Source organism: Chelonia mydas, chromosome 3, assembly GCF_015237465.2.
Source record: "Chelonia mydas isolate rCheMyd1 chromosome 3, rCheMyd1.pri.v2, whole genome shotgun sequence".
In the NCBI taxonomy this organism is placed as follows: Eukaryota; Metazoa; Chordata; order Testudines; family Cheloniidae; genus Chelonia; species Chelonia mydas.
Genome location: NC_057851.1, coordinates 142,042,135 through 142,060,066, shown reverse-complemented (window position 1 = coordinate 142,060,066; position 17,932 = coordinate 142,042,135). Strand labels below are relative to the sequence as shown.

At 44.2% G+C, this 17,932-nt stretch overlaps 1 protein-coding gene across 1 annotated transcript; it reads left to right on the top strand.

Annotated features, from left to right (window-relative positions):
- The first annotated feature begins 4,983 nt into the window (after positions 1-4,983).
- On the top strand, positions 4,984-17,914 carry LOC122465084 (zinc finger and SCAN domain-containing protein 29-like). The gene is made up of 3 exons (XM_043543144.1): positions 4,984-5,703; positions 6,371-6,419; positions 17,782-17,914. The coding sequence occupies exons 1-3, from the start codon at positions 5,175-5,177 to the stop codon at positions 17,912-17,914; spliced, it is 711 nt and encodes a 236-aa protein (XP_043399079.1). The 5' UTR covers positions 4,984-5,174.
- The last annotated feature ends 18 nt before the right edge of the window (positions 17,915-17,932 follow it).

Here is a 17,932-nt window from a genome sequence, read left to right as displayed (position 1 = left end):
TATCTATAAAAAGGGGAATAAGGACAACCCAGGGAATTATAGACCAGTAAGCTTAACTTTAGTACCCAGAAAGATAATTGATTGATTATTTGCTCCATCTCTAAGCACCTAGGAAAAAAAAAAAAAAGAAGTAACAGTCAACATGGATTTGTCAAGAACAAATCATGGCAAACCAACCTAATAGCCTTCTTTGACAGGATAACAAGCTTTGTGGATGGGTGCGGGGAAGCAGTGGATTTCATATATCTCAACTTTAGTAAGGCGTTTGATACTGTCTCACATGACCTCATAAACAAACTAGAAAAATATAGTCTAGATCAGGGATTCTCAATCTTTTTCCTTCTGAGGCCCACCTAACATGCTATAAAAACTCCATGGCCCACCTGTGCCACAATAACTGGTTTTCTGCATATAAAAGCCAGAGCCGGTGTTAGTGGGTAGCAAGCAGAGCAGTTGCCAGGAGCCCCATGCCACAGGGGCCCCCACAAAGCTATGTTGGTCAGGCTTTGGTTTCCGCCCTGGGTTGTGGGACTCAGGGCCCTGGGCTTCAGCCCCATGTGGTGGGGATTCAGCTTTCTACCCTGGGCCCCAAACAACTCTAATGTTGGCACTGCTTGGCGGACCCCCTGAAACCTGCTCGTGGCCCCCCCAAGGGGCCCCAGAGCCCTGGTTGAAAACCACTAGTTTAGATGAACCGTCCAAAAGATGGGTGCACAACTGGCTGGAAAACCTTACTCAGACAGTAGTTATCAATGATTCAAAATCGAGCTGGAAGGGCATATTGACTGGGGTGCCACAGGGATCTGTCTTTGAGCTGGTACTGTTCAATATCTTCATAAATGATTTGGATAACGACATAGAGAGTACACTTATGAAGTTTGCGGATGATACCAAGCTGGGAGGGATTGCAAGCACTTTGGAGGACAGGATTAGAATTTGAAATGGTCTGAGTTAAATGGAAAGAAATTCAGTAACGACAATTACAAAGTACTGCACTTTGGAAGGAATAATCAGTTGCACACGTACAAAACAGGAAATGCCTGCCTAGGAAGGAGTACTGCAGAAGAGGATAAAGGGTCACAAACTAAATATGAGTCGTCAATGTAATACTGTTGCAAAAAAAAAAAATGACCGTCATTCTGGGATGTATTAGCAGGAGTGTTGTAAGCAAGACTTGAGTAGTAATTCTTCCCCTTTACTCAGCACTGATAAGGCCTCTACTGGAGCATTGTTTCCAGTTCTAGGCATCACACTTCAGGAAAGATGTGGACAAATTGGATAAAGGCCAGAGGAGAGCAACAAAAATGATAAAGGGCCTAGGAAAACATGACCTAGTAGGAAAGATTAAAAAAAATTGGATTTGTATATTCTGGAGAAGAGAAGATAGATGGAGTACATGAGAACTGTCTTCAATTAAGTAAAAGGTTGTTATAAAGATGAGTGTGATAAATTGTTCTCCTTATCCACTGAGGACAGGACAAAAAGTAATAGGCTTAAATTGCAACAAGGGAGGTTTTGGTTAGACTGTAATAAAAACTTCCTAACTGGAAGGGTAGTTAAGCGCTTGAACAAATTATCTAGGGTTGTGGAAGCGCTGTCATTGGAGGTTTTTAAGAACAGGTTAGACAAACACCTGTCAGGGATGGTCTATGATACTTAGTCCTGCCTCAGTGTAGGGGACTGAGCTAGTTGACCTATTGAGTTCCCTTCCAGTCCTACATTTCTAAGATTTCTAAGTGCAGTAGCTCCAAGACAAGAAAGTGACAGTCTGTTTCTGTGAAGGAGTTATCTACTGTCATGTTCTGTGCTGATCGAATTGCACACTATAATTGTATGTCTTGTGGATCTGGACATGGAAATTTTATGGATATCTTGTCAGCCTTGTGGACTTCGTATTGCTCTAGGTTATAGGAGAAAAACAACAGGGTGAATTCTCCTGCAGTAAGACAGACACATGTCTTATTGTTAAGTTAAAATTAGTGATATTCTTGCCTTTCTTCAGTAAAATCTTTCAGTAATTATTGATTCTAAAAAAATGTTTCCTCCACTGGTATCTTAGGGTACGCTGCAAAAAAACACCCATGGCAGAAAGTCTTAGAGCCCAGATCTATAGACTTGGGCTTGCTATAGCACTAAAAGTAGCTGTGTAAATATTCCTGCTCGGTCTGGAGCTCAGGCTCTGAGGCCCAGTGCCCCGGACCGCAGAGCCCAAGCAAGTACATCTACACAGCTATTTTTAGTGACCAGCCCAAGTCTTTAGCACCAGCCCAAGTCCTCAGACCTGAGCTCTGAGACACGTGGCTGCAGGAGGTTTTTTTCAGTTAGAAATATACCCTGGGGTCCCCAGTGATATTCTGAGAGCTGGCAGAGACCTGCTTACTCTGTGTAGTTTCCTAGTGTGCTGACAGACTTCAAATACCTTGAGAGGAATGGGACACAGTATTGACAGACAGACATTCACATTTTTAGTGCCTTGGCTGGGGGGCCTCTGCCACATATTATTAGTGCTCTGAATATGGCTTTAGCCAGGGAGACCAGACTTCTCAGACAATCCCATGGGAAGCTCAACAGGTATGTTGGTTTTCTGTTGAAATAAATCTGTTCTTGAAACCTACAACTAACTCATGGACCAAGCAAGTAAACTTTGAGGGTTATAATAGGAATCGGAACTTCCAAGAAATACGTAGGAGAAGTTGGGTGAGTTTCTTGAGAGAACATTTATGGAACAAATTAAATCTGATAAAAAGATAAGGCTAGAGTGACCACTTACCTCCACTTGTCAGTGAGACTTCCTGGAATATCTACATCAGCCATGGGTTTAGCTAACAAACACTACAGAACGAATGCTCATTTGCTGGTATACCATGCTGCACTGTGCTGGGATGCTGTGTCATTGGAGCCTGACTTCTGAAAAAACAAGGCTACAATTACATGCAGATGGTGCAGGGTGGGACGCTATATGCTGTACTGTTGCATTAATGGAGCTTGGGTGCATGGAGGATGACAGCAGTGGGTTGTGGAAAAAGTGAGCTGTCAGGAAAAATGGAAAGTCTGTGCACGTTGAGAAGTATGCTCTACCATCAGAGATGCCACTTCTAAAGATGGACAGAACACTGACAGATCTCTTGGCTACCATATTCAGTGCCTGAAAAACCCATCCAGAAGTAGAAACGTTTTTAATCAGAATATAAAAGTTAAACAAGGAAACTACAAGGCAGTATTTGAAGCTGTCAGTGAAAATGTGTTTAAAAGCAACAGTCAAAGTAAAATCTCCAGGAAACACAACCTGTTTGAAATTAATTTACAAAGGAGTATTTTAAAGGACCACATTACATTTATTCAAATTAAATGTTAATGATTTACCCTATCTTTCCTTACATGAATGTACTCTGGAGCAAGGGAATTTTAACTAATTTACAATTCTATTGCAGTTCTCTATGTGCAAACCTGCAGTGAAATTCCAGAAACTATCCTCACTTGGATCCTTCAGCAATGTAAAGTCTATCAGCAGCACAAGAAAGTATCTGTCTTTCTAGAAATATATAATGGTCAGTCGGGAGTTTTACCGTTGTCTCCCATGCTCTGTTGCTATGACATAGCTTCTTCTCTGACATGCAGGTTGTTGCACTTTACAGTTTCCTGCCATGTGCTACCCATTAGCATGACCTTGTTTTCTAATAGTAATTTTTCTGGTCCCCTATTGTTTCTTTAAGGATAAGCACTTTCTGATCCCTTCCATTTCTTTGGGTTACTGAAGCACTGAGTTCAGTCTTTAACAATTTTGTGGCTAAAGGAAGATTAACACAGAATAATTCATTTGGCTGTTTTTTGCCATTCCCAACTGTGACGGGATCCCCGGGGTGCCCCCTGAAGGCTCTCCAGCCTGGGCTGTCTCTCACAATGCCTTGCTAGTGACCAGCAGCAAATCCCTCCAGGTGCTGTTATCACTCAGCACAACCGCATGTGGAGACCCACACCCAGGTCGATTGCATGAATGCTCCCAGAGCCACTCATGCATCATACAGAGAAAGGCACCGGAGCCAAATCCCCCCAGCTCTGTATCTCAGGAATATACCATCTTACACTGCTGAAGACGATCAGCACAAATTTATTAATTGGTTCACCACTTCATCAATAGAAAGTGGATATACACCAGCCTTTGCAAACCTGAGCAGTTTTGCCACACCCCCTACAGACTCACTGGTAAAGATAAACAGTTAAACAAATGACTACAAAAAGATAGATTTTAAGTGACATGCAAAAAAATCAGAGTTAGTTACCAAAATAAAATAAAATATAAGCACACAATCTAAACTCTCAACCCTATTAGACTGGGCAACATCTAGATTAAGCAGTTTTTCTAATCCCACTGGATATTGCAGTCATAGTACAGATTTCACCCTTGAAGCCTGGGCCAGTCTCCTCTGTTGGAGTCTTCAGTCTTCTCAGTGTCCTTGTTGCTTGCAGTATAGGTGGGGGCAGGAGAAAGATGAAGCATGGGCCTGCTGTGTTCTGTTTTATATCCTCAGTCCTATGCGCTTGGAGAATACAAGTCCAGGCATGTCTGGTGGGCATTGCTGAGTCTCCAGGCAAGGTTGAGCAATTCTCCTGGTGTGGCCTCATGCAGGTGAGTCATTGCATTGTAGCTCCCTTGCTGGACAATGGCTAGTGATGTCTGTTCAACAGCACCCACCTGGGTGTTTGTTACCTCCCTTGTCATTGTCTCTGTACAGCTATTATCTGGGTGCCTCCCAAACCCACAGCATATTTAAGGGCTTGGCTACACTTGTGAGTTACAGTGCAATAAAAGAGCCCCAGGCGCCCTAGCTCACTCCCTGTCCACACTGACAAGGCACGTAGAGCGCTCTGTTTCCGCGGCTACAGCGCTGCTGGTACTCCGTGTTGGCGAGTGGAATAACGTTTGCTGCACCACCACTGGAGTGCTGCGGCACCAGTGTGGACGCCCTGGTCTGTTATTGCTCTGTGATCGGCCTCCAGAAGTATCCCACAATGCCTGTTCTAGCCACTCTGGTCATCACTTTGAACTCTACTGCCCTGCCCTAAGGTAACCAACAGTCAGACTCACCCTTTAAATTCTCTGGGAATTTTGAAAATCCCCTTCCTGTTTGCTCAGCCAGGCGTGGAGTGCTCTCAGCGAATCTTTCCAGGTGACCATGCCTTCACGCACCAGGAGATCCCCAGTATGGAGCAATGGTGAGGTGCTGGACCTCATCAGTGTTTGGGGGGAGGAAGCTGTCCAGTCCCAGCTGTGCTCCAGCCGCAGGAATTACGATATCTTCGGGCACATATCAAGGGCCATGCTGGAAAGGGGCCAGGACCAGGACACACTGAAGTGCAGGGTTCAAGTGAAGGAGCTGTGGAATGCCTACCGCAAAGCCCAAGAGGCAAACAGCAGCTCCGGTGCTGCCCCTGCGACCTGCCATTTTTACAAAGAGCTGGACGCGATACTCGGGGACGACCCCACCTCCATGCTGAGTACCACCCTGGACACCTCAGAGGCCAGTGCAACAAGGCAGGAGGAGGAGGAGCAGCAGCAAAGCGGGAGTGAGGGTGCTCTGGTGGAGGAAGACACCTCGGAATCTCTAGATGCATGCAGCCAGGAGCTGTTCTCAATCCAGGAGGAAGGTAGCCAGTTGCGGCGGCTGGTGCTTGGGGAAGGACAAACACCAGAGGAGGTTCCTAGTGAGCAGCTTTTATTTTGGGAAGGAAGTTATTCGGTGTGGGCTCTTGGGGTGAGGAGGGTTAGGGCTGCATGCATGCCTAGATGCGGAATAGGGCGTTGACGTGCTCTCTCACATCGCGGTAATCGGCCTCAGTGATCTCTTCAAAGGTCTCAGCCAGAACTTGGGCAACGCTCTTGCGCAGGTTTTTCAGGAGAGCCACTGTTGTCCTCATCCCAGTAAGGCTAACTTGTCCGCACCACTGTGCCGTGAGGGGTGGGGGGACCATTGCTGCACACAGGCAAGCTGCATATGGACCAGGGTGGAAGCCGCATTGCAGTAGAAGACCCTCCCTTGCTTCCCTGGTCACCCTCAGCAGTGAGAGATCTTCCAGGACGAACTCCTGTGGAAAATTTGGGGACAGTGTTCAGTATAGGGGCTCCCTGCCGCTGTTGGCTCTCCTGAAGGTACAGAAACCCAGAGGACAGTACAGCCATGAAACAATCAGTCATGCTTGACCCTGTGCTTACTCACCATTTTGGGGCTCCCGTGGGTTGTGTGTGCTTGCTTTGGGCCAGGCAAATTATGCTATTCTGTAGACTGTGCTTGCCCTTGAGTACGGGGGAATCATTGCTCTGTCTGGTGTGAACAATGTTGCCTCTGTTAAGTGTTTCATTTTGCCTTTACAGATGCAACCTTGAGATCTCAGCCATCTGTGTTATCACCAGCCGAGAGGCTGCAAAGAATCAGGAAGAAGCCACGTAGAAGCAAAGAGGACATGCTGCAGGAAGTCATGCAGCATTCAACTAATGAAAATAAAAAAGTGCAGGAGTGGCAGGAGAGTGAAAGGAGGGTCTGCCAGCAGAATGTGGATCGCTGGCACAAAAGCACAGAGCGGCTGATAAGCATCATGGAGCGCCAAGCGGACTTGATCCAGGCGCTTGTAGCTATGCAGGCGGAGCACTACCACCCCACAGCTCTTGCCCCAAAACTCTTTCCCTTGTGCCACCATGTCACCTCCAAACCACTTTCCCCAACATCTGAGTTCTTACCGCCACCTGCTGCCTCCAACACCTGTAGCTTCACCACCCACTCCTGAAAACTACGACCTTGCCCACTGCACTCAACCCCCATCACCATGCAGTATAGCCATCCTGAAGTGCAGCATGCATTGCACAGCATTTCAGACAGGATATATGCAAAACTGTGATTGTACCGTTCCCCACCCCACCCCATCTCACCTCCTTGCCCTTTGTGTTTCCCAAGCAGTTGTGTTGTGTTTCTTTTCAATAAATTGATTTTTTTGGCTTTGAAAACATTCTTTATTATTGCATAACATAAAAGAAACCTTAGCCCAGGAAAGCAACAGGCACTGCAAGTCAGTGTATCATATATAGCAAACACAGATTCCTACTGCACTTCACTCCTGTGCAGGACACCACACCAGACATAACTGTTGGCTTTCAGCCTCATATTGCTCCTTCAAGGCATCCCTAATCCTTGCAGCCCCGCGCTGGGGCCCTCTAATAGCCTTGCTCTCTGACTGTTCAAATTCAGCCTCCAGGTGTTGAACCTCCGAGTTCCATGCCTGAGTGAATCTTTTACCCTTCCCTTCACAAATGTTATGGAGGGTACAGCACACGGATATAACCGTGGGGATGCTGCTATCGGCCAGGTCCAGCTTTCCAAATAGAGTGCGCCAGCGACCCTTTAAACGTCCAAAAGCACTCTCCACAGTCATTCTGCACCGGCTCAGCCTGTTGTTGAACCACTCCTTGCTGCTGTCAAGGCTCCCTGAGCCACGGCATCAAAGGGTAATCGGGGTCTCTAAGGATCACAGTGGGCATTTCGACTTCCCCTACGGTGATCTTCTGGTCTGGGAAAAAAAGTCCCAGCTTGCAGCTTCCTGAACAGGCCAGTGTTACAAAAGATGTGTGCGTCATGCACCTTTCCTGGCCAGCCTGCGTTAATGTTAATAAAACACCCACGGTGATCCACAAGCGCCTGGAGAACCATAGAGAAATAGCCCTTCCGATTAACGTACTCGGAGGCTAGATGCGCTGGTGCCAGAATTGGAATATGTGTCCCATCTGTTGCCCCTCCACAGTTAGGGAAACCCGTTTGTGCAAAGCCAGTCAAAATGTCATGTACGTTACCCAGAGTCACGGTTCTTCTGAGCAGGATGTGACTAATGGCCCTGCAAACTTGCATCAACACGATTCCAACAGTCGACTTCCCCACTCCAAACTGGTTAGCGACTAATTGGTAGCTGTCTGGAGTTGCCAGCTTCCAGATTGCAATAGCCACCTGTGATCCCACCACTCAGTGCTTGTTTCCCGAGCCCAAAAGCGGCGTTCCACAGTGGTGAGCATGTCCGTGAATGCCACAAGCAAACTCATGTCGTTTGTGTTACTCGAGTCGATATCGTCGGAATCCTCACTGTCACTTTGGATCTTAAGGAGTAACTCGACTGCCAAAAGTGACGCGCTGGCAAGACTCATTAACATATTCCTCAGCAGTTCGGGCTCCGTTCCCGCAGACCGAAAGGGAAGACAGAGCGCGTAGTACAAAAACTGTTGAAAGATGGTGCCAAATATGGACGGAAGCAAAGGGAATGCTGGGATGCGAACCGATGCATCACGGGGCATTGGGACAGGACCCAGAATGCCCTGCACTCCCCGCCCCTTCCCACAAGCCACAGCACCAGAATGGGAAGAGGTGCTCTGTGGGATAGCTGCCCACAATGCACCACTCCCAATGCCGCTGCAAGTGCCGCAAATGTGGACACACCAGTGTGCTTGCAGCTGTCAGTGTGGACAGACTGCAGAGCTTTCCCTACTGCGTTGTACGAAGGCGGGTTTAACTCACAGCGCTCTACATCTGCAAGTGTAGCCATGCCCTTAGTGAAAACCGTACAACACAATCTCATAACTTCATATGCACTAAAGATATGCATATTTAGATAGAACATTGACTTTCAGCCGATCATAACCTTTTCCCTGATATCTCACACAGCATGCTTTATAGGCAATATCACAATTATATACAGATGAGGAATATGGAGGTTACAGGGTGCTCCCCCAAGGTACAGAATATCACACCAACTACTTCCCGCAAAAGAACAGATGCAAAAGAGTGGTAGGTGGTTGCACACTCCAGTACATAACACAGATGTGAAAGTGACACCTGCTATCTTGAGCACTTTTACTTCATGTCTCCATTTATCCTCATCAATGGGGTGACATTTGGAAAGTATGGCTTTACTTACCTCTTGGCCATCACTCTCTGAATATCTGAAGCATATGAGATCCTCATCAAAAGCTAAACCAGTGCTTTCCTGTGGTCTCCTTTCAATGGCTCATTACTTTTCCACACTGACCCCACTTTAGGAAAGGTGTGAATAAATTGGAGAGAATCCAGAGGAGAGCAACAAAAATGATAAAAGGTTTAGAAAACTTGACCTTTGAGGAAAGGTTAAAAAAATGGGCCTGTTTAGTCTTGAGAAGAGAAAACTGGGGGGCTTATAACAGTTTTCAGATATGTTAAGACATCTGCAGCAAGAAAGATTTAAGTTAGACACATTAGAAAAAAAAATCAAACTAAAAGGGTAGTTGAGTTCTGGAATAGGCTTACAAGGGAGACTGTGGAATCCCCATCATTGGAGGTTTTTAGGAACAGGTTAAACAAACACCTGTTAAGGATGGTCTAAGTTAACTTGGTCCTGCAGCAGCGGAGGGGATGGACTTGGTAACTGCTCCTGGTCCTACATTTCTGTGAGTACCTTGGTTTCAAACAAGATAAGTTACCCTGGTACAAATTATGCTGCACTGTGTCTACACTAGCCATTTGCACTGGTGCAGGTGTACTGGGTGGTAAAAATCCAGGTACAGAGAAGGCCTAAGACTATTAGGGAATCCACCCTTTGCCTCAGCGTGAGAGAGCAGGAATGTTGGAGATGGCTAAACTGCTAGCCACAGATGAGTATCAAGATCAGGCCGACTGACTGCTTCTCTAAATTGCTTTGGGAAGGACTTATGACAATAGCTGCACAAGATGGAAATGCTGACTAATCAGTTTCTGTAGGGATAATTTTTCTTCACATTTGAACCATGTATTTTTCTTCTTTTGTTTTCATGGTAGAATTTGGACCATTCTAACTGAAGCAACACAAGGAGGCTGAAATGAATATATTGGAAGTGAGAGAAAACATGCTCAGCATCAGCTTATGAACAGTGAATAGGCTTCAGCAAAAGAGCAGGTAGTATTATAGGACACCTAGGCAAAGGACTGACTGCCAGTCCCTTGTGTTGCACTGCTGAGTATGTTCATTCCATTCAACCCTGTATCAGAAGAGGTGGAAACAATATTTTTTTCACAAAAATTTAAACAGGCTGCAGAAAGTTTCTTGATCTCCACATTGTGATAAAACTAGGTTCACAATTCCAGGGCTTACACTGACTTAAATCAGTCTGCACTGCATTGTGCAGCAATTTGTAATGATGTCAGAAGGGTAAAGGGAGGGGATACTTGTAAAAGCAGATTGGCAAGAGGAGAACAAGCCAGGTTATAATAGTCTCCCTAGCCCGTTATGGGTGAATTAGTCAATCCACAAGCCTTGTTTTTGCTGTGGGTTCTGGTTTCCTTTAATTTTCTGTTTCTAAGCACTGTCCACATGGTCCCTGTTTCGTTGCTGGAATGCAACTGCCTCTCTTCCCCACAAGACTTGACACAAAGGTTTTATGGAACTGAATAAGAGAGGGCAACAGGTGAGTCAGGCAGGAGAGGAAGGAGAGCAAGGGTGGATGAAAGGGTTCCAGCTAGGTAGTATGACTGTGGGGATGACTGTGGAACAGATGGTCTGAAGCCACCAGGAGAGCCAGTTGGAGGTATGAGAGGAGGCAGTAGGGTTCATTAGAGTGAAGGTGGTGCTGTGGATATAGCAAGGGGTGGGGTTTGTGGTGTAGAGAGGCATTTTGAAAGGAGGCTGTGTAGTGGTGGTTGGTCCATTGAGCCAGGGGTGATTTGAAGGTGGCAGGGGTCTTCCGTGACCCCACTACTGATTCTTGGCATCAGCTGCTGCTGTTTAGTCAAACTCCCATTGACTTCACTGAGAGTTTGCCTGAGAAAGGGCTGATTAAGGATTTGCTTCTATGCACAAAAATGTGTGTCACTCATTGCTCCAGTAACCTTGACAGATGAATCTGTCCATTTATCTTCATGAATCCCTATTTAAGTAAAGTTTGGCCACTACCCTGAAGACTTTATCAACTTCCTTTGCCTCTGTGCATGACTTTCACCACAATTATTTTAGGCCCTGAGGGACAGGAATTCAAATTTATTTAATATAATTTATAACAAAAGCATAATATACAAATCAAAGAACTTTGTCTCAGTTTATTTACAGTCTAGAAATCCAAATCCCCACAGGAAAAAAAAGAGGGATTCAGAAAGAAATAGGGAACAAAGCTGAAGGAAAATTAAATCCCTAAATAATTTAATTGATCTCATTTTTTTTCTTTTTACTTCTCAAAGTTAGCAGCAACCTTCTAGGCATGTCTGTTACTGGGAGCATTGACATTAATATAGAAGGAAATCCAGGATTTAGTAATGAGAAACGCTGCTTTGAAATTCTACAACTGCACAGCAGTTCCCTTCCAATAGGAAATCACAGGATGGGCTGGATCCACGGTGCTGCACCAACACCCAGCTGTACAAAGTGAGGGAGGGAGCTGAAGGTCAGCCTCACTGCTACAACTGACTCAGAGCTCCCCAGGAATACCCTACCGTCTTCTCTCAGGACATTTACCCTGAACTCCCACTGTCCAGGTCCACCTCTACTTGAGTGAATTTGATTGGAGGTAAAATTTTCCAAAGTGTTTAAGTTCCATTTTGAAAAGTGACTTTAGTGATACAAAGGATCCTGAGTCCCATTGACTTTCATTGAGACTCGGGATAAATTTTTCAAAAGTCAGGCAGGCATTTGGGAACCTAACTCTCACTGAAAGTTAACAAAACCAGTTACTGAAGCATTTTTGAGAAAGGTTTCAGAGTAGCAGCCGTGTTAATCTGTATTCGCAAAAAGAAAAGGAGTACTTGTGGCACCTTAGAGACTAACAGATTTATTTGAGCATAAGCTTTCGTGAGCTACAGCTCCCTTCATCGGATAAATAAATTTGTTAGTCTCTAAGGTGCCACAAGTACTCCTTTTCTTTTTCTTTTTGAGAAAGTTACCTTGCTTCTGTTGTGCCAGCCTTCTCATTGCTAAGTGCCTTGGGTTTTGGGGCACAGATGCTCCTTTTCATTCACCTTTGGCAGATCTTCTTTGGACTTGAAGTTTCTCTGTCAAACACTGCTAATGCCCAGTTATGAAGCACTCAGACAGAACTAATAAAAAAAACAGGTCATGATAGCTGATGTCAAGATGAGGAACCTGCCCCTTGCTCAAACTTTAACCAAAGAATCTTAAATACACAGTCAGCAATTTTACCACGAGTTACAGAAGTATCAGTAGCATTGGCACTTACATAATCTTTTCAGACATGTTGAGGATGAGTCCATTATATATCATCCCTGCAACATGGGGGGGGGGGGGAGGGAAAGAGCACTAATGTAGAGAGATCCAGACTTTGACCAACCAGAGAAGCCAGGTTGCAGTTTTCCAAGAATGCAAAGGCTGCCCCTACTGTAACAAGTATAAAAAAAGAACAGATTGCAGCATGTTTGTGGAGATATAGCCTGCAGAGTTGACTGGTCATAGCGTGAAATGCTCTCTCTTAATCAAGATGGAACACTGCATGCGCGGACTTACATTTTCTCTGGACTGTACCTCTATTAAAAAGAAAGGTGCCTGTGGGCTGTATTATAGAACTCCAATACACCACACTTGGTATATAAATTGCACTTTGGGTTTCACTGCTCTAGAGTCAAACTAGCCCAATAAATCTTGGATTGTTTGTTTAAGGGTGTCATAAATATAAAGGGAATCATAGAATATCAGGGTTGGAAGGGACCTCAGGAGGTCATCTAGTCCAAGCCCCTGCTCAAAGCAGGACAGATCCCCAATTAAAATCATCCCAGTCAGGGCTTTGTCAAGCCTGACCTTAAAAACTTCTAAGGAAGGAGATTCCACCACCCCCCTAGGTAACCCATTCCAGTGTTTCACCACCCTCCTAGTGAAAAAGTTTTTCCTAATATCCAACCTAAATTTCCCCCACTGCAACTTGAGACCATTACTCCTTGTTCTGTCATCTGCTATCACTGAGAACAGTCTAGATCCATCCTCTTTGGAACCCCCTTTCAGGTAGTTGAAAGTAGCTATCAAATCCCCCCTCATTCTTCTCTTCCGCAGACTAAACATGCCCAGTTCCCTCAGCCTCTCCTCATAACTCATGTGTTCCAGTCCCCTAATCATTTTTGTTGCCCTCCACTGGACTCTTTCCAATTTTTCCACATCCTTCTTGTAGTGTGGGGCCCAAAACTGGACACAGTACTCCAGATGAGGCCTCACCAATGTCGAATAGAGGGGAACGATCACGTCACTCGATCTGCTGGCAATGCCCCTACTTATACATCCCAAAATGCCATTGGCCTTCTTGGCAACAAGGGCACACTGTTGATGCATATCCAGCTTCTCGTCCACCGTAACCCCTAGGTCCTTTTCTGCAGAACTGCTGCCTAACCATTCGGTCCCTAGTCTGTAGCGGTGCATTGGATTCTTCCGTCCTAAGTGCAGGACTCTGCACTTGTCCTTGTTGAACCTCATCAGATTTCTTTTGGGCCAATCCTCCAATTTGTCTAGGTCCCTCTGTATCCTGTCCCTACCCTCCAGCATATCTACCTCTCCTTCCAGTTTAGTGTCATCTGCAAACTAGCTGAGGGTGCAATTCACACCATCCTCCAGATCATTTATGAAGATACTGAACAAAACCGGCCCCAGAACCGACCCTTGGGGCACTCCACCTGATACCGGCTGCCAACTAGACATGGAGCCATTGATCACTAACCGTTGAGCCCGACAATCTAGCCAGCTTTCTAAAGGGTAACCACCTTTCTGTATACAGTGCTATAAAATCCCTCCTGGCCAGAGGCAACATCCTGTTACCTGTAGAGGGTTAAGAAGCTCAGCTAACCTGGCTGGCACCTGACCCAAAGGACCAATAAGGGGAGAAGATACTTTCAAATCGGGGGGGGGGGGGGGGGGGGGGGCAGGGCGGGGAATAGAGGAGAAGGCTTTCGTTTGTGCTCTTTGTTTATGTGGTTGTTCTCTCTTGGGACTGAGAGGCGCCAGACAGAAATCCATCTTCTCCAACCCATCCTAATCCAAGTCTCCAATATTGCAACCAGTATAGCTAAGCCAGGCAAGGCAGTTTAGTTTATCTTTTGTTTTATGTGAATTTTCCCTGTGTTAAGAGGGAGGTTTATTCCTGTTTTCTGTAACTAAGGTTTTGCCCAGAGGGGGATCCTCTGTGTTTTGAATCTGAATACCCTGTAAAGTATTTTCCATCCAGATTTTACAGAGATAATTTTTACCTTTTTTTTTTTTTTTAAATAAAATCTTTCAAGAACCGGACTGATTTTTTTCCATTGTTCCAAGATCCAGGGGTTTGGGTCTTTGATGATTTTGTAACAAATTGGTTAGGATATTATTCTCAAGCCTTCCCAGGAAAGGGGGTGTATAGGGCTTGGGGGATATTTTGGGGGAAGACATCTCCAAGTGGTCTCTTTACCTGTTCTTTGTTTAAAACACTTGGTGGTGGCAGCATGCTGTTCAAGGACAAGGCAAAGTTTGTACCTTGGGGAAGTTTTTAACCTAAGCTGGTAAGAATAAGCTTAGGGGGTCTTTCATGTGGGTCCCCGCATCTGTACTCTAGAGTTCAGAGTGAGGAAGGAACCCTGACAAAGTGTGTAGGTGCAATCTTTTGGAAAGCTCAGATCTGGGCGTCTGCAGGTTTCACCCAATGACAGTACCTTTTATGGAAAATCACAAAGGCTAAGTAGAGCACAATATTTTGTCAAAGACAAGTCGTCACCACAATTCAAGCACTGATGTATTTCTGCTGTGACAATTTGTCTGTCTGAATACAAGATATTTGGTTGAAAAGAGCAATAATAAATTATGAACATCTATCTGAAACAGCTTCACTGAATTATGTTTGTTCCTGGTGCTAAAATATGGAAAAATCTGCCTCATTTCTATTGAAAAATGTTTTAAATTTATTATTTCTGTTTCCAGAACAGCTAATATCCCAGGGAGATGAATTGTCATTCCAATCAAATTTTGCTGTGCTACTGACTAGCTGATGGAGAATAAACCTCCCAACAGAGGAAAAAAACTTTAAAAATACAACAAACAACATAAGAAAAAGCCAAAAGGAAAAATCAAATGAAAATCACAACTAACAAATGGGAACAAGTTCCCTATGCAAGAATATGGATATAGGAAAAAATCCACAAGCAAAAGTGTGGGAAAAGATAACCAAAATAATAGAAAATGTTGACCCAGTAAAAAGAAATACTGATTTAGAAAGCATAAAATCAACCTATGGAATTCAGCATCACAGGGAATCAATAAGTAGCATATTGTGACTGAATTTAAATTAACGTTGAATAGTTTTAAAACTACAAATAATATTTATAGGACACAGGCTAAGTTAATAATAAGGTTAATCAAGGCTCCTACATTAGGACATAAATAGATCACTTATGAGGATCAGAAAGGTTTTTCCCCCACACACCTCTTATCAACTGCACTGTGAAATTGAAAACAACGTATTATGATTTTCTTTTTCCTATTTGTTAATTATCAGGTATTGGTGACAGCTGAAGCAAGATATCTGACCTGATAGACATTGTGCCACAGAAAACATAGAGTCCTGGAAATTGATATGGATTGAAACCTGTTCCTCACTGGAGCAATGCTTCTGTAAGACCACTAAAATTAATTTCAGTTTTGTACTTGAAAAAAAAGGATGCTCTCATTTTGCCCACCTAAATTCTATGACATATGCAACTCTTTTGAATACTTTAATTTCTTCTATATGTCTTCATTCTACACATACTTGACATTTTATTTGTCTGAACTGTATACAGGATACTGTCTTTAGCCTCTTTTCCTCCCACTCCCGTTGATAATGGTTTTGTTTCCTCGAGTCTAAAAATGTCAACTGGAGACATTAAAATTATGTTGATTTGTGCTACTGAAAAACTACTGACAGGTAGGGGTGTGTTTTCAAAACAACGCTGAAGAATTAGTAGAAAGAACAAGGAGTACTTGTTGCCCCTTAGAGACTAACAAATTTATTTGAGCATAAGCTTTTGTGGACTAAAACCCACTTCATCAGATGCATGCAGTGGAAAATACAGTAGGAAGATACTGGTATACACACACAAACACACACACACACAGAACATGAAAAAAGGGTGTTGCCATACCCACTATAACAAGAGCGATCAGTTAAGGTGTGCTATTATCAGCAGGAAAAAGAAAAAACTTTTTGTAGTGATAATCAGGATGGCTCATTTCCAACAGTTGACAAGAAGGTGTGAGTAACAGTAGGGGGCAAAAATAGGCATGGGGAAATAGTGAAGAAACAGATTGACAGAGCCAGAAGAGTACCCAGAAGTCACCTACTATAGACCAGGCCCAACAAAGAAAGTAACAGAACGCCACTAGCCATCACCTTCAGCCCCCAACTAAAACCTTTCCAGTGCATCATCAAGGATCTACAACCTATCCTGAAGGATGACCCATCACTATCACAGATCTTGGGAGACAGGCCAGTCCTTGCTTACACACAGCCCCCCAACCTGAAGCAAATACTCACCAGCAACCACACACCACACAACAGAACCACTAACCCAGGAACCTATCCTTGCAACAAAACACGTTGCCAACTGTGTCCACATATCTATTCAGGGGACACCATCAAAGGGCCTAATCACATCAGCCACACTATCAGAAGCTTGTTCACCTGCACATCCACCAATGTGATATATGCCATCATGTGCCAGCAATGCCCCTCTGCCATGTACATTGGCCAAACCGGACAGTCTCTACGTAAAAGAATAAATGGACACAAATCAGACGTCAAGAATTATAACATTCAAAAACCAGTTGGCGAACACTTCAATCTCCCTGGTCACTCGATTACAGACCTAAAAGTGGTGGTAATGCAACAAAAAACCATCAAAACCAGACTAATGAGAAACTGCTGAATTGGAATTAATTTGCAAAGTAGACACCATTAACTTAGGCTTGAATAAAGACTGGGAGTGGATGGATCATTACACAAAGTAAAACTATTTCTCCATGCTTATTTTCCCCCCCATACTGTTACTCACACCTTCTTGTTAACTGTTGGAAATGGGCCATCCTGATTATCACTACAAAAGGTTTTTTTTCTGCTCCTGCTAATAGCTCACCTTAACTGATCACTCTCGTTATAGTGGGTATGGCAACACCCATTTTTTCATGTCTCTGTGTGTATATATATATCTTCCTACTGTTTTTTCCACTGCATGTATCCGATGAAGTGGGTTTTAGCCCACGAAAGCTTATGCTCAAATAAATTTGTTAGTCTCTAAGGTGCCACAAGTACTCCTCGTTCTTTTTGCTGATACAGACTAACACGGCTACCACTCTGAAACCGATTGAAGAATTAATGTCACAGAATAGCATGCTGCAGAGGAGCTCAGAAATTTTACATAGTGTGGACTACCTCCCCATCCACTGGTGAGCATGCAGACCATTTCCTCCCACATTGGTGTTCAAGTTACACCTTTGTGACAACTGCAGCAATTGCTTACATGGGAAAGAAAAATTAGGAAGAATTCAAAATATTTTAAGTTTCTTTTAAAGCAATATAGCACATGCAAAGGAGAAGCTTAACTATGTGTCAGCCCACTTGCTGCCGACCACTACAGAGGGCTGCTGCTGATCCACAGACCAACTTACTATATTGTAATTACACAATTTCACATAGGGAGTTTGCCATGTTTTAAAGATAAAAAGCTAGTGTTGCTTAATATATAACTCGTTTATGGTTGCAGTAATGATAGCTGTACAAATAGCTAGCTCTTGTAAAATGTTTTTTATCTGTAGATCTCAAAGCTCCGTCCATACTAGTACTCAGGTTTTACCTGTTCAGAGCAAGGTTTTGGACATGGTAGTAAACATGGCTGAGCCTTATCTGCACCAGTTCTCTCACTGTCAGCAGCTGAAAAACAGGAACTAGTGTAGACCCTGACACAAT